Source organism: Aquila chrysaetos, chromosome 7 (genome assembly GCF_900496995.4).
Source record: "Aquila chrysaetos chrysaetos chromosome 7, bAquChr1.4, whole genome shotgun sequence".
NCBI lineage: Eukaryota > Metazoa > Chordata > Aves > Accipitriformes > Accipitridae > Aquila > Aquila chrysaetos.
The window spans coordinates 1,382,403-1,400,017 of NC_044010.1; the positions used below are offsets into that span (position 1 = coordinate 1,382,403).

Here is a 17,615-nt window from a genome sequence, read left to right on the forward strand (position 1 = left end):
ATTGTTTCCTCTAGTCTTCATACATAGTAAAAGGAGCAGACAAGAAAGCCACTACAGTTCCCAATATTAGAGATTTACTAGAGTGGCTAAGACATGGATTTCATTATGGCATCATTTCTAGGTATCAAAGATAGTTTAGCTTGCTGTGCTATTGCCATTTGTTTCTGACTACAAGGCCTGAGTTTGCCCATCTGCTTAATGTCTGCCCAAAACCTAGTTGCACGAGTTTAACTGCGTTGTATATACGTGTGATACAGATCAGGTAATGGAGTCTCCATCCCTGGAAGTTTTGAAGACTTGGCTAGCCACAGCTGACCTCATCTGGTGTTGGTAGTAGTGCTGGGCTGGGCTGCAGGTTGGACTAGATGATTACCAGAAGTCTCTTCCAACTTGCAGTTAGGTGATTCTGTAGTCATGGTCCTTGTAAACAAAGCACTGTGAACACATATTCAGGAAACGTGGTCCTAAAAGTCTCTTCAGAAAAAGTCTTTGAGGTCTTGTTCTTTACCTATTCAAGCTTGTTGATTTCATTTTTTCAGTGAAAAGGTAGAGGCAGACAGAAAGTATGAAACACATCATACAGTTACAGGGAACTCTGTAGTTCAACCTGTTTTTCCTTGGTTGTGGAGAGTGCAAGTTGGGTAAGGGTCTCCATAGAGGGACCTGTTCTTTCTGAAGGTGGGAGAGAATTGTCATGGAACTTGATGTTCACAACAGACTGAAAATGATCACGGTCATGTGCTTTAATAACTTTAATGTACGTCTTTTCTCTGCAGGTCTGGACAAGATTGAATTCCTGCAGAGCCACGAGAATCAAGAGATTTATCAGAAGGCCTTTGATCTGATTGAGCACTACTTTGGAACAGAGGATGAAGACAGCAGCATTGCCCCACAGGTGGATCTTAGCCAGCAACAGTACATCTTCCAGCAGTGTGAGGCTCCCATGGAAGGCTTCCAGCTCTGAGGTGCCCCTGTGCTGTGTGCTCCTCTACCTAGCCAATCCTGTTGTCGAGCCACAAGCCACCCGTGGAGTGATTCTCTCAACGTTTTCCATAACCCTGTTTGCGCTCATTCGCTTGCCTTGTGCACATGCTCTTACATACGTCTGGAAAACTTTTGGCTCTCCGTGGCAGGATGCCCCCTCCTTGGCAAGGGGTTGCCAGAATCACCTTTCTCCTCTAGATTCTGAACCTCTCCACTGTCATCTGTGTGGAGTTGAGGCACCTTTCTATACTTTGAGATATTCCCTGCTCCTATTACAGGAAAATAATCCCTCCTCCACTAGCCCGCACACTCCTGGCATCCAAGATAAGGCTGCCTTTCTCTTGTATTTGCTGCAGTGTGTGCCTGCAGTCCAGGGAGACACTCAGACTTTCTGAGAACGTAGCTGAATCATTCCCCGTATTCTTCCCTGGATGCCTCTTTGGATGGCTGTGTGAGATGCATTAAATCTTCACATGCAATGTATCTACTTTGCTGTATGTGCCAGCTGGGGTTATTGGCATATGGAACATGTTACAAGTAATGGAATTAAGTTCTCTATCCCCTGCAACAACAGGCTGCAATGGACATGTTTTCTGGTTCTTAAGAATACTGAACACATCTGGCCCCATCCCTTCTCAACACTGAGCTCCCAAGCTGGATTGCAGACCACTGTGGAGATTTGTATACCTTCCCAGTTTTTCCTCTCCATCCACAAAAAAAGAGCCTGTGAATAGGTCACTCTTACCACCTCCCCAGAAATGACTTTCCAAACCAGCTTCTAGAATGGAGAAACTACCCCCACTTCTGCTTGCCAGCACAGTATGGTCCAGCTGGGCCTTCCTTAAAAATCAAGCCCTTTCTGACTTCATGCTCCAGAGTCTGGTCTTTGGTATTATAGTTACGGCTGAAAAATTCCTGTCTGCCTCTCTACATTTTTACACAGCGTGACTTGAACAGATTTATCTTCTGAAAAATTACCTTCTGAATACAGAAATCTTAATTTGTAAAACTTAGCACAAGGAGTGTTAGATCTCCTTTTTACAAGACAAGAGCTTCCTCTCCAGCTCACCTGATAAAATAAAGAGTCCTCCCAGTCAAGCCCCTTATTTAACAACTAAAATGACACTACATTCAAAGGATAGTACTATTACACCCAGATCCACCTGGCCCTTTCATTTCATTTTTCCCTTTTGCTCTTTACGGGACTTCAGGTGAATTAGCATGGAACGCATGGTTCCTACAGGTGACATCTATAAGGCATCGCTGACTGCATGACAGCTGTCATCCGCAGCTGTAGACTGCCCTTCTGCTAGCAGCATGTTCTTGGCTCCGCAACCCGCTTGGATCACAGACATCTGATGCAAAGGCCAGCCACTCCTCACTGAGTTCAGCTGACATTGACACCAAACTCTTCACCCAACTGGGGAGATGCCACGTGATTGAAAGTGGTGGTTCCGTTTCTGTAAATGCAATGGATTTTCCAGGCCGTCCGCTCCCCCCTGCATCGGGCTATGTTCTTTCAAGCCATTTTGGATGCTTGGAACACATATTTGTCCAGTGTAAACATTTCAAAATCGCCACTGACAGCTGCAGCGTCATGTACCTGTGGTAAATGTTAGTGGCAGAACTGTCTGCAAGATCCTCCTTAAGACTCCTCTCAGTGACAAGCCACTGCAAAAGCAAAACCAGCCCATTGGATACAGAATAATAAAAAGATATAAATCACTTGTCAAACTGCTGAAAGAAGCTAGGCAAAGGCCTGAACATCAGCTCTGTGTGACCATTATTTAAATACAGTCTTCAGTTCTGTCTGTGCTTCAGGATGGAGACTCTGACCTGTGTGGCCACTGCAGAAGCCACCTGCTGCCTCCCTAGCTAAGCCAGTTGGCCTCCACCTTCCCTCTCCCAGTTATTTTCTCTAGTGCTGCTTTGTGCTGAAGGAACATTTAGTTTACTGCACTTGATCTGTAAATGGACTTCGATTCTTTGTAATTTTAGGGGGTTAAATTTGGTGGTTAATTTAAAAAAAGCAAAAAACCCCTCAATGTTGCCTTTACATCACATATAAATAACTGTGTTTCTCTTTTCTTGAAGGGTGATAGAAGCACTGATTAGTAGCAAAATCTTGTTTTAGCTTTTGGATTTTTTTGTGCTGGATTTTTTTACGTGTAAATTTCCAATAACATGTCATTTCTATAAGATTTGTTTAAAATCATGTACCTCTTATTGGATGGTATAAAAATGCTACATATTTTGTAAACAAATCTGAGCAAAGTGTGTGTGCATATATTCTGTATATTCATATATGTATATTCTGTGTATATATACACTAGTGTGTATATATACATATATACACACACACGTATATATATACACACATGCCTATGTGTGTATATATATACATATCTATATATCTATATATCTATATATATATAAGTGTTTTCTCTTCCAGGCTAGTGAAAACAATGTGGTGCATTGGCGTTTCCCTCCCCTGCCCCCCAAGAAAATAATGACAATTGCCTCTAAATGAGTGAATTAAAAAAGAGTCCATTTAAGCTGAATGGTGTGCCTTCCTGTGTAAGGAGCCTGGCCAGTGTTTGTTACTTTTGCCGTGGATATGTGAATTCAGAGCAGATAAGTATAAATCTTTAAACTTGGTATGTTTGTTTGAAGTGACAGGCCTGGTTGACACAGGTAATATTGTTGTCCTATATACTTAGACTGTGTAAGGCATTTGACTGGTACTGCGTAATATTTTGACTGAAAACTAAACCAATACAAAAAATCAACATGGCACACATTAAATGGATTAAAATGTGGCTAACTCATAGGTCTCAATTTAATTTTAAATGGTGCTTAATTGAGTGTATTTCTATCAGGACCTTCCAGCAACCAGTTCTTGGCCTTGCTTTACTTAGCCTTATTAATAGGTTGAAAAGAAACAAAATCTACTTCTAACAAAGGCTGCAAATTATATGAGTATGGAAGGGAGATCAGACTTGTGAATTATGAAGGGAACAGCTCGCTGATACTGACTGATCAGAATTACTTGGTAAGCCAAGGGCAAGTAAACTATTTGCATTTTAATAGAGCCAAATGTGTAGTGTAACGTTACCCATCTAATAAATAATGTTCAGGCCACAGGTGAAGGACTCTGTTTTGGAGGAAAAGCGCTGCTGAAAGAGTATGAGGATCATTATACGTTACTGCTTGAACGCTACTTCCTAACACGATTCTGTGCGGCTAGTGTAACGCTCACAGGTACAAAAAGAAGTCTTTAGCAGAAATGGGGAATTTGTGTTAACTTTGTGTTTGGCATTGGTGAAAGTCTTTTTTTACAGGAACGCTCTTGGTGTTGCTATCAGCAATTAAAAAGGGATGCTAAAAAATTTGGAACAGCAACGACTGTAAAAATGTTGCAAGTTCCATTCAGTTGAGAAGTGAGGCATTTTTTTATTTTAGTCTGACATGAGAGTAAGGAGGGTTATGTCCCCTGCTAGAAACATTGAAACCATTATTCTCTGCTTTCCTGAAGGATGTGCTGCTGCTCAAACAGGAACTATCTCAGAGAATGCCTCTAGCTTCCACTTTTGTGAAGGTCACACTGTGTTTTGAATGATCTGTTCTTGTTCTGTGTGTAAGTAGGAGGCAGCATGGTCTCGTGTAGAGGATAGGGCAGGGAGCTGTTGAAGTTCTTGGGTTCTTCTCTTAGCTCTGCCATGCAGTGTGTAGTGCCAGAAAAGTGATCTCGCATATCTTCTTCTTCCCTTATCCTGAAAACTGAAATGAATGCATTTGTTTCTGTCTGCTTCTGGAGATCATATCTAAGCACCTTCCAAAAGCCCCACAGGCTGGTAAGGCGAAAAGATTCATGACAGCCAGGAATCTCTTGACTTCTTCTTGCAGCATCAGTAATGAGGTGGCACTATTACGCTCAGTTTTTAACAATGGCTAATTTTAAACTGGGTGTTAGAGAAAGGAAGGATGCAGGACTGCCTGGAATTGCTGTCAGTCAGTCCTGTCCGCAGCCCTCTAGTGCCTTTTAAGCTGTGTATTTGTTGGGGCAGCAAAGAGGAGCTATCATTCTTTCTGTTGGTAAAGTTCCCAGTGGAACATGGCAGGCAGGGTCACTCTCTTGGATTCAGGATACAACAGATGATGGGGCAGAAGGTTATGGAAAGCTCAATAACTAAGCCAGGACCAGTGCTTGGGGCTCCTGGGAAAACACCACACACGCAAACAATCATTTGAGGCAACTGGTGCCTAGAGACTTCAGCCTGTTCTTAAATTCTTGTGTTGGTTCCTTCATGCCAACCAAATACTGGTGGTCAAAGTCCCTTCACTTAATCTTAAAGGAAGGGAGGAAGGCAATGACCCTGGAAAACCTATGTGTTCTTCAACCTGCTTTTTTTTTTTTTTACTGTCAGCACTGAGACTGTTGAAGAATCAAATCGTACCACCCAGTCCTACTTGTGACAGTGCTCCTGGCCATATAGGTCCGTGCTTCTCTGAGGATTTCCAGAACAGCTATCTTACCTCTGTGCAGTTTGCATCTCTGTGCCAGCTTTAAGTAATTCCCCACATCTCCCAGTATGATTTCTTTGCTTCTGGAATTCGCACAAGCTTCTGGAACTGGCACAACACATCATTAGTGCTTTCCCATGCTAATTTTAGCCAGTAGACATGAAGGTCTTTCTTTAGATGCCTGAGTCTTAGTAGAAAAATAAACAAGACCTCTGTGTGTGCTGCTATGGCCATGTCCATAGGGCTCCTGCGTGCTCTTCTGAGGCAGTGTTCAAGTTGTCAGATTAATCATTGCATTAGGAAGTTTCCGTTGCCTTTGGAACAGGTACAGCAATCTGGCATATGGTATAGGATTGATTATTTGACTTTTTTGAATAAATGTGAATGGTCTTGCAGACCAAGCTGAAGGGGAGAAAGAAAATGAAATACTGTTTAAGGGCTTAGTATGTTCCTCTCCATCAGGCACTGTTAAAAGGCTGTAGGTTAAAGCTCCGAGCTAATCAGGTGGTCTGAGGTGTATTAAAGTTCTCCAGTCAGCTAGACTGGCTGCTTAGGCCAGAAATGCGTGCTGGTTTTTTAACCATTGTCTGTGTTTAGAAGTGCTTTCTTGGAAGCCATCACACTAGGAAAGAGGTGGTTTCTTTCACTGCCTCTCTGAGAAAGATTTACTTCATTTTTCTGGTACCCAACTACTTGCAAAGAAAATACTGCAACGGTTGGGAGTGAGCTGGAGACAGCACAAAGCCCAATGGCTCAGGCTTTTATTTGAGACTCTGGAGCCTTCATGGAAGCTAAAAAAAACACAAAGGAGTGTAGCGATGCACAATTTTTATGGTAGATGCTGAAATGGTGGTGATAGAGTGATAGAAGGAAAGGGTGTATGACTTCTACCTGGAGCTTTTGAACTTACAAATCTAAGTGAAATGAAAAAGTGGTGACCATTGCTGCTCTGAAGTGTTGCTTTCTAAGTGGTATTTTACATATTTTTATTTGAAATACTTTACCAGCTGGATGAGTCCAAATAGTTTTATTTCAAAAACTAGATGAGGTACCTGTCCGTTCGGTTCACAGAGTGCACTCAGGTGCTTACTGAAAGGGGCATACTTTTGAGATGCATGGTTTTAAGCTCTGCCATCACCAAACATAAATCAAATCACAAGTTTCTCTTCGTGGTAACCTGAAATAGTCTAAAGTGCATGTTCTCCTTTTTGGTCTCATTTAATACATACGTGAGCACAGGCACACAAATTTGGGAAGATGTTTTTGGTTCCCACCTGTGTGCCTACTGGTGTGACAAAGAACCAGAGCTGTCATGGAAGATCTGTTCACATACCTGCAGTGGAATTAAGCGTGACTTAATTCCACCCAGTATTCAGTGCTAAATGAGTGGACAAATCTGTGGAAGCCTGCTCTGCTTGCTTGACGTCATACTTGCAATTATTGCCTTACAGAGAATCTGATGACAGGTTGTGGCATCACCTGAAGGTCATAACTTCTGTGGTGGAATGACTGCATAGCTTGTTTGATTGGTTATATCTCGTCAATATGAGTGGTACCCAGAAATGCAATTAATAGAAAGATGGACTGCAGCAGCTATTTTCTAGCTCTAGAGTAAAAGGCAAAGTACTAGAGAGGACTGACTGCACTAGATACTGCTTCTCTTTTCCAGGTGTAAAGACAAGATTTACCCTGCATTTTTGTAGGGCTTTTAATTTATTCAGTAATAGTGCTAATTTTTAGTAGTACAACAAAAATAATCAGGAAAAAGTTTCAAGAAAAATAATCTGCCTCCCACTATCAGGAAGCTCACAAACTAAATCTGTCAAACCCATCTTCCCCTTCTGCTTCTGGAGTCCCCAGGGCCAGTTAGCAGGCAGTCCTGGGAAATAACTTAGTTTTGAGCAGTCCTGACAGTTCCAATCTACGTTTTCTTCCAAATGAACTGAAAGGAGGAGGAAAAATACTGTCTCCAGTTGCTGCAGGCTGTTCAGCATGAACATTATGTGACTCTTCTGGGATGAATGCCAGAAATAGGACTGTTGGGAGTTGCTTTTTGCAGGTATTACTGGGTCTGCTACTTCTAAAATTTCAGGCAGACGATCTTTAAGTGGGCTAGTATCATGAAAGCACAGATGATGATTTAAAAGGGGGGAAAAATGCAAATAAATCTAAATAAGGTTTGGAAAAAAGAGCTCAGCAGCAGAGAGCAGGAATGCCTGATTGACTTTTTCATACTCGTGTGCCTCCAATGAATAAATCTGGTAACATAGGTTGAAGCTGTTGCTCAGTATTCCTCAAAATAATTATCTCTGTTCCCTTAGATGAGACATTCTCTCAACTCACTACCAGCTCTGGTGTAAAAACCCTTAGGTTGTCATCTGCAACATACTGGTTCTCTGCAGTGCCATTTCACTTTTGATCTTCCTCCTCTTTTTATCAAAGGCAGGCAGTTCTTCACAAAAAGTAATCCTTTACTTAAATGCAGCAAGAATATATTGGACCTAGACCAGGTAAGCAGACTTTAATAACTTAACAATCATTTTGATGATGTTAATGCAGGTCACACAATCATTCTTGACTCAAGGGCTCCCCAAATAACTGTTCTCTCTTGCACAAAGAGGAACATACAGAATATTTGAAGCAGCCGGTAACAATATCGAATACATATAGCACCATTCTTCCTGAAGGAACCTTGGAGGGACCTGAAATAGTCAGTGATAGCAGATGACAGCCCAGTGAAGGTATTTTTTATGTACAAGTGGAAACCAAATAGGCTGTCCTTTTGTGTCCCACTTACATTCTCCTAAGTAAGTAAGTGGTTAGTAAGAGCAGAAGACTTCATAAGAGAGACTGGTACCAAGAATGCAGGTACAGCTCCTGCAGTCTTTTAAAAGACACTTAGTCTAGTGCATAGCTCATGTGAGAAACAACTATTCTGTTTGTCCAGTTTGCTCACTTGTCCTGTTCCACTAACCAGGAAAAAGAGACTTAGGAAGAAAAGGGAGGTTTTTAGAAAAAGAAAATAGGTATTTCTGGTTTTATTAATTACAGGATAATGTATTCATTCTTTCTTGAACATGAGAGTACAGAACTAACATACAGGAAAGATGTGACTATGCCCTCCCTCCAGTGCTGAAAAGGACTCAGCTTTTCTTTCCCAGTCCTTGGTCTCTTCATTTTCTCCTCTAAGATTTAGCAGATGTACTCCGAGTAGCTTCCTCTCTCCATTGAGCTTTCTTCTCCAAGTTTATGCTTGTAAGAGATTCATTCCTTTTTACAGCCTACAATATAATGACAAAACAAGAGCAGAAGGTATCACCTAAAGGACCACAGAGATGAAACTGGAATCAATAGTTTACAAAATATCTGGCCTATCCTGACCAAGGCATAGTTCTGTCAGCTTTAGTGCCAGGAAGAGAGAGGGTTAAAATAAAACATCCAGAGACTATTTTGGCTTAAACACATTACTTCTCTGGGAATAAATTAAACCCTTTTGTTAAGGCACTAGAAGATATATTCTGTGCTTCTGGTCAGTATTTAATACTAATCTCTCGTCTTCAGAAGTCAGAGGTACTGGAAACAAATCAAAAGTTAAACTTAACAGATTCCAGCTGCTGTGAAAACAAGGGTTCCAAAGCAGCTGTCCTCCTCTCTTTCTGGTGTTTGCATTCATACTACTACAACGTAAGACGAAAATGTTCTGGGAATTGTCAGTGTTTGATCTCTTCTGCTAAAGCCAGTGAAAAACCTTTCCACTGTTTTGTTTCAGAGTGCTGCATCCTTTTCATTTTCATAGGTGAATGCTGACACAAATGTCACTTGATACTTCAGTAGTTCACAGTGCTGGGGTTGAGACTCTGTTACTAGTTTTAAGGTTTCTCTAGAACCCTTAGTAGTCTACAGAAACAAGTTTGAACATTGTCATCACAAGAACTCCTTCAGAGAAAGGCAGCATACAAATAAAGTTCTGCCCATCCATGTAGGTGCTTTAAGCTTAGGGTTTTCTGCTTCCAGTCATCCTTAAAAGAATGTAGCGGACTGTGTTTCTGTTACCACTGTGCTTTTTATCCAAAGTAACATGACAATAAGTTGCACAGATTATATTCACGTTCCTTGACTTTAAGACTAATGCTGCCAAGAGGCTTTAGCTTGGGTTCAGTACACAAAAAGCGCTCCTTGCTTCTTTACAGAAATACCTCAAAGTTAATAGTTCACCAACTGTGTTAAAAAACACATAAAATTAAAGCATGACTAACCTTTGCTGCACTTGGAATCTTAAACTTTACTCTCTTCATATGATGCAAATTAAATCATAGACCTAATTCTGCCACATACTGAACTTCGTTGATATCTTGTCAAATTCTATGTGAGGGATGCTCAGCATCTGCAGGACATGGGAGCTTTTCTATGCAATAGTTTTTCAGTTCAACAAACAATAATTTGAGAAAACTTGTTCCATCCACACTACAGGAAGACTATTTTCTAATGCAATTAAAGGGCACAGAATTATTACTGACCATCTCCTCACTGTTTAAAAGACTTTTGAAAATTCTCAAGCCTGTTTGTGGAGAAACATACTCATTTGCTATTTCCATTATATTGATTCTATGAGTGTTGCAGCATGTAGAGAGGCATTTGCAACAGGTCCATACAGTCACTGTATGGGCCCCAGTGGCGCAAGGAGCATTTACCTGCCTACCAGATCCTCACCACAGAAGGTGCTCTTTCCTTTCAAACTCTCACAGCCCGTCAGGAAAATCAAGGTGTTAAAACAGCACAAGCTAAAATTAAGTATTGCACTGAGAAAAAAAGATATTTTTTTTTTCTTTTCCTTTTAAAGGAAGCATATACAGTCTTAACAGTGACATCACCCTTTTCTGACTTGAGAATTAATCAATGAGGGTCACTTCTGGTGAACTAGATGGACTTATTTTTAGTTTTTACTCAGTGATAAAATGAAAAAAAAAACCAACCACCCCAAAACCAAAACAAACCCGAAACAAAACAGTACTAACAATTCATAAGAGGAGCTGAGGAGTTCATGTGAAGATTGATTTGCACTCACCAGCCAAAAATCTGTGCTTACCTGCTTCCCTTTAATCACCATGACTATGCATCCCAATATTGTCAAGGCAATCATTACGTAGCTGATCTTCACACGCAGTGTGGTCTTTGCTGCTCTGATTGTTTCAATCCTCAAGAAATAATAATAAAAGAACAGACTCATTATGAGAGACCCAAATAAATCATTTGGCTAATTGTTTAATTTCTCCTAGCATGCTCTCTGTAATTTGTGTAATGCTAACAGTACTTGGCTCTTTTCACATAAAAGGTTTTAGAAGAATGGGAAAGGCTTATCCCCAGCTACCTTGGGAGATACTTGATCACAAAGGCATTCCTTTCAAAGTTGGAAACAAACCCAACATTTTTAACTTCAGTTATGTAATTGTTAAGAGACAATATTGCCTTTCCAGACCACTGGACTGCAACGCAAAGGAGGAAGGCTGCAGTATTTGAGTATGGATGTTCACTGTGGAGAGGGCAGGAAAAAGAGAGGGAAGGTTTTACTAATACAATGTTTTTCTTAATGTTAGCTCCCTCTGTGCTCACTACCACCTTCCAGTATCTGCAAAGCCATCCATATTAGAACCGTGGTGTATTTAACATTGTTAAAACATGCATTTTCGCTCGATAGCAGAAGCATGGTAAAAACCATTTGTCAGCAGGAATAAAATGCATAGTGTTTAACAGTTGGGAGTTTCTTGGGCAGAGGGAAGCATTATCACAGCTTAACAATTCTTTCTGCCTGAACTTCAAAATAGTTTCATTTATGACACAGTCTATATTTTCAAGCAAGAAGGCTTCCTCTACTACAGGATTTCATCGTGCTATAGATGACATACTGGCTGCTGAATGTAATGCTCCTCCGAAATTCTGAATAGGACTTGGTAAAAGACTAGTGATTACCACTTCCCTCCTGCTAGAGTAAATAGTCTTAAGGTAATCTAAGGAGGCATGGAGGATTGTAAGCTTTCCAACATCAGCTTTGGACAGAGGACTCCTTTAAATCTTTCTGGTTTTTATTTCAGGGGGCTTATCTAGCCACACCAGTAGCTATACTACTCCTTCGGGAAACCTGTTGCCTAGTCTGCTGTTATCTTTTAAAAACCAGAAATGTTCCACAAGAAGAGTATCAGTTATTAAAGCCTTCCAGCTGCACATGTGGTGAGTCAAAACAAAAAAATAATTTATTTTAAGTTGGGTTAAACTCTGAAGATCATTCTACCCAAATGACATCTCAGTTAGTTACAGCAAATTTAAAGTTCGTATTAGAGATACCAATACAAGAAGGGCCAGTGAAGCATAATGATTTTAGATGTGCTTTCCACCATAACCAAAGACCTGTACCCTACATGTTTAACTCCCCTTGCAGAATTTAGAGCAGTTGACTCCCTTCTCAAGGGTCTAATATTCTCATTGATTAAATTTGGCATATTATAAAATTACAGATGACTAGAAAAGCATCAACATCATGTGATGAAAGAATAAATGCATGAAACTAGGTAACTATACCCCAGACTAACATGGATAGTGGATTTAATGGAACTGGGAAATTACCACTTCACAGAAACATGAGTGAATATGGAATCTTTTACCACATTTTGACCCTTGTACTTGGAGGAAAAAAGATACCGAAGGATCCATGATAGTTCAACATGGTAAATCACATAGGACCTGAGAATTGAAGAGAGTTTTGTCCTTGTTTTTGAAGAGGAGGGCAAGAGTGATTTGATCACTGTTTCAAAGTATTGATATGAGTACAAAATTTCTGATCATAGGGAACATGTCCATCTGCCATGAAACTAATAGTTAAATTTAGCTTCCAGGTTATTTGTTTCTGGTAATAACCTGCAATGAACAACTTGGGTGCAGGCTGCAATTAAGCTGAAATGCACAGAAGTGGGATTTAAAAACTTCATTAGTTAATTTTTTAAGTACCTTAGGTGTGTTAGAGTATACAAGAGGAAAAGGTAGTTATCTGGACACAATTTGCATTTTAAATCAATTCAGTGGCTAAGATGAACATTTGTTTAATAAACGAGTTACTTCTGATCACCACATCTTGCAAGATTACCAAGTTATATTGCAAGCCCTTACAACCCACTCTTAATTCAGCTCAGAACAGGAAAACAAGCTTTTGTGCTTTTATAGTTCTCAATCGTCTTCTCAGCTTTGGCTGAACTATTTGCCTAAATAAAAAAAAAAAAGAATTCCCTATGCATTTGCAAAAATGGTCAGCTTTTATCAGAAGTTGGTTTGTCCTTTCAATAAACCATTGAAATGACTTGAATCGCTCTGCTAACTCTGTTTTTTTAAACACACTCATAACAAGCGTTTGGTATGCAAAAATACATGAACTGACAATTTAGTAAAGTTTTAATAATTTACACCTTTGTTTATTTCAAATGTAGTTTTAAGAAAAATGATTCAATACAAAATTGAAGAACTCTTTTTTTAACAGTATTTATCCATTATGATACATTTAGAAAAAACTTAAGATACATGGGTGGATTTTCAATTCCCGTATGGTGCATCCAAACAATATCTTTAGAGGGCAGCTACATAGTTTGCTTACCCAAGTAGTACAAGATTTACTGTATCTTTTTAATGTAAATAAATACATATATTTAAAAGCATTACAAGCACGTTTTAAATAACTATACTACCACCAGGAACATTTTTTAAACTAATAATCGCCTGTTGTTGTTAAGTTTGATCTTCGTTTTAGACAAACTAGAACATCCAGTTTTATTTTCTACTTTTCACACAGGGCAAAGCATTGATATTTGGGCTCCACCAGCAACAGGGAAATTTTGACTATATATATTTTTTGTTAGGGAGCCTTTCCACTGTTTGTTAGTTTAGATTGCAAGAGTAAAGAAAGTTGGCCCGTGTCCTCTAGACATTCATTAATAAATATTTTAAATGAGTTTCAGTTATTCTATAGCTCTATCGTGAAAGTTTCACACAACGGGAGACTGACATATAGAGAAAAGCACTAGAAAAAGCTCACTAATATTCACAAAAAGCTTTTTTGATTGGGAGAGAAGAGTAAAAATTAACTGATTTGTGATGTTTTTCTAATGAAACAACTGATAGATGCTGGTCATCCCTTCAGAAAAAAAATCAAAAGGGATATATTATCTCAGCAATACAGAACTGCTCAGGTCATCTCGTCTACAAGACGATACACCAAACAAAGCGGTGTAAGATTTTTCAGCTGTGAAAACCCATTCCATTTAAGAAAAGTTATTCTGGAGTTACATTCAAGTATCTTACTCCTGTGTAGACAACGTCTCTTTTACAGCTTCAAAACTGGCACTTACGAGACAGTCTCTGGTATATCCTCTGGTTTTTTGAAATGGCCTGCCCACAACAAAAATCTTTTCTCCCAGTCTGTAGGCTTGTGTCCAGGCACCCTCAAAGGAGACCGACCTAAAAAAAAGCCCAACGAAACACACAAACAAACAAAACCCAAAAAACACCAAAAACAACAGTCAGAGAAGCTGAATTGCCACAGCTGTAATGAGACCAGTTAGGGTAAGCAATGCAGAATTTTAAGTAAGATTGCTAGAGTTTGTTAGGGAACCAAAAGTATATCACAGTCAGATTAACAAACCTGTAAATATGGACTAAACTGAGGCCATGTAAGGAAAGCCCAATCTTGCCCAAGACCTCCGTATTTGTAGCTCTAAATTTGTAGAACTTGCTCCAGCATCTAAGCTTCCTAAGGTGCTGTGATATTATAGTTTTCCTATTACATTTAAATTAGTTGGAAAAAAAAAAAAAAAAAGAATCAAATGGAACTGCTACAGAAAAGCCAATAAGCTGCACCATTACATCACAGAATGTTAACTTTTCCAGGTGGTGTAAGATTTTATCTTATCTGGAGGTATAAACAAACAGATGACCATAGGCAAAGATTAGTCCCTTAATTTTCAGCTCAGTCTTTCAAACTTCATATACAAAATATTCAGAATGTAATGGGGGAAGGTTTCCGTACATAATATACCATTAAAATCTAGCAAACAAAGTGTAAAGATAGACAGCTTTTTTTCTTTTTTTTAAACAATGGGAGGTATCCTGTATGGATGTGTGCTGCCTCATGGATTCATGAATTATCTAGGAAGTAGGGTGGATACACAGTTTGCTGACAACACTAAGTTATTCAAAAACATAGAGAAGAGGGCTATGCGCAAAGAGCCGCAGGGCTTCAGAATCCCCAGGCCACGAGATGGCCAGTGAAACCCCCCGTATATGAACAGGAAGCAATTCCAGTTCACATACAAATGGCAGACTCTAACCTAACCATTATTACTGAGGAGTAAGTCCTCGGGATTTCATAGAGTTTTTGGCAAAATGTTCAGTAATAGTGAGAAAGGGAAACAGCATTACTAGCAATGATTAGGAACTCAGACCAACACAAAAGCATTATTACGCCATTGTATAAAACCGTGACTCCAGCATTTTGAAAAGCATGTGAAATACTGATCCCTCATCTCAGAAACAGCTGAAACAGAACAGGCACAGCAAAAATTGGTAAGGACGACCACAGGTATGGAATGGCCACCATAAAAGAAACAGTATCGTAGACTGAGACCCTTTGGCCTGGAAAAGCAGTAATTGAAGCTCCCTCCAGCACAACAGAGGGCACCGGAATCAGAAGCGACATTAGGAGTGTAAGTTACAATGAACAGGTCCTGTTTTGGAAGGGGTACTCAATCAAGGAACATCAGATTGAAAAAAGCACACCATCAGGTTCAAAAACAAACACAAGACTGTATTTGCTTTCTCGCAGCATGGTTCAGCTGAGGAATTCCTTCTCAGAGAACGTGGATGCTAAAGATAGGTCCAGCTTCAAGAGACTGGACAAATTTATGAAAGAAAAATCCAGTGAGGACCATTAAACACAAAGACGCCGCCTCTGGGACAGCAGTCTAGGGGAGAAACACTATGTCTGCCCTCTTTCTATACTCTTCCTTAGATCCTTGCTGTTGGTCGCCATTCCTATTAGTCTTCGCAAAAATGTATGGGGCCTCCTTTACTGGCCACTACAGGAGACATCACACCGTTATGGAGACCTTTGGTCTTACCCAGTACAGCTGCTTTATGTTTTTAACACAGAAGTATGCAAAATGCTTCACATCTGTATGCTCCTTTTATTCTAGCATCAGTAGGCCATGAAGGGAATGTGTTATACAGGAAGCCTGATTAGAGCATTGTAACTGTCCCCTATATAGTGAAAAAATGTTTCATGGCCTGAGCTTTACTTGACCAACTCCACCCTTAAACATGAACCAAGCCAATGATTCAGACTGACTCCCTCCTGCAGGACATGTTCAGTTTTGTGAACAGCTGGAGTTGGTTGTACTATGAAAAACTGCAGAAGTATTTTAGCTCGTACAACATTCCTAAACATCGGTAGTTTACATTGGGGTTGAACAGTCTGTTCTAGAGCGCAGCTGAAGAGCCTCAGTGTAGGACTGCACGTCAGGTAAGATACTAGTGACCTGCTACAAAGTGAAAGCTGTGTTATTGTCACAAGAAGAAATATCGACCCCTGGCTTTGTTAAAAAACAAGATTTTATTGCTAAATTTAGTGCTCTGTTTTTCAGTCTAAGGATCAGAATTCCCTCTCACAAAATCATAGATTAGCATCTATGTCAGCCAAATTCCTGTTCAGATGACTGCAGCCGGGATATCTAAGTATTTCGTGACACGAAACATAGCATGATTGTTATGAAAAACTCTTACTTCTTGGCTGAAGTTGACTTTGTTCCTGGGGTTTAATGCAAAGCCGCCTGCTTGTCTTCGGATCCACTCCTTTAGTCATCCTCAGAATTGAGGGAATATTTCTTCCCAGCAGTTTAACAGCCCTATCTGGAAGAGAAAGCAGAGGAAGCAAAGGGGCCAAATCTAACTCAGAATAGTAGAGAGTGAGAATACTACTAGCTTTTAAATGGAAGTCGTTGATTTTTTTTAAGCACAAGAGAAAAAAGAAAGAAAAACAGTAGGTACAAATCTAGTATTATGCGAGAAGCACCAGATTTAGTTGTAACAGAGCCTACCAAAGAAATTAAAGCTTGTCTATAAGCTATGACTCGAGCTTGCCCATTAACCTTATTTCAAAAAATAGCAATGCAAGATTACAGCCTACAAGCAATTTCTAAACCACAATGCACATCACAACTTCAAGGAACTTATCTATTCATATGCTGCAGATAGACTTCGGACAGTGCAATTTTAAGGACGGCACACCAGCATTCTACCAATCTTGTCACATCCCAAAAGCGAGTGGCAGACTTGACAGAGTCAAGAAAAAAGCCAAAAAAAGCAAAATCTTGCTGTATTGAGATACCTACTTTGTAGGGTATTAGAAAAGGACAGGGCACCTTATCAATGAAAACATACTCTCAAGAAAGAGCTTCTAATTCACTAATAGAATGAAAAAATTCTGAGGGGGGAAAAAATACTTTGAAAGGCAAAAGGGGACTTTTAAACATAGAAATTGACTTATTTTTTCCTTCTTTATGCTAGCCGAAAACGTCTCTCCTACGAGAAACAGCTGCCCTTTACATTCCAGCTCTGGAAAAAAAAAAAATAAAAAATAAACGTACGTTTACAGCCGACCCACCTCCCTCCCCAAACGAAACCAGCCAGCCTTCAAGCCTTAACGCCCATCGGACACGGGCTCTTCACCTCACCCCTGCCGCAACCGCCCGGGACCCGCCACCTCCGGGGGTCCCACCGGGCCGCCCCGGGCCTGACAACGCCGCTTCACCCGCCGCCTTAGCGGGGGGGGAACCGGCGGGCAGCCCCCGGGCCTCCCAGAGCGGCGGCGGAGGCGTGTTTGTGTGTGTGGGGTGTGTGTGTGGAGGGGGGTTCACTCACCAGCGCGTCCCCACATGGCGCGGCCTCCCGCCCCGGCGGCGCTACCCAGGCCCTCCCCGGCTCCCCTCAATGTCACCGCTGGGCCGGCGTCCCGTCCCGTCCCGTCCCGCCCCGCCCCGGCTCCGGGATTGGAGAGCGGTGAAGGCGGCCCGGGC

General features: G+C 40.6%; 2 protein-coding genes across 2 annotated transcripts in view; one reads left to right on the forward strand and one right to left on the reverse strand.

The window, feature by feature from the left end:
• KPNA1 (karyopherin subunit alpha 1) overlaps positions 1-3,803 on the forward strand; it is a 52,718-nt gene extending 48,915 nt beyond the window's left edge. Inside the window, exon 14 of the mRNA XM_030020156.2 lies at positions 777-3,803. Coding sequence (XP_029876016.1) covers positions 777-964 — 188 coding nt within the window. The 3' untranslated portion in view covers positions 965-3,803. The remainder of the gene's footprint in view (positions 1-776) is intronic.
• Positions 3,804-8,531: 4,728 nt separating this feature from the next.
• Positions 8,532-17,564, reverse strand: FAM162A (family with sequence similarity 162 member A). Its single transcript, XM_041124913.1, has 6 exons — positions 17,461-17,564; positions 16,932-17,154; positions 16,324-16,449; positions 13,896-14,004; positions 10,595-10,703; positions 8,532-8,789 (listed from the first exon to the last, which is right to left on the reverse strand). Exons 3-6 carry the CDS (start codon positions 16,400-16,402, stop codon positions 8,694-8,696), a joined length of 393 nt encoding a protein of 130 aa, XP_040980847.1. The 5' UTR covers positions 16,403-16,449; positions 16,932-17,154; positions 17,461-17,564; the 3' UTR covers positions 8,532-8,693.
• Between the last annotated feature and the right edge of the window lie 51 nt (positions 17,565-17,615).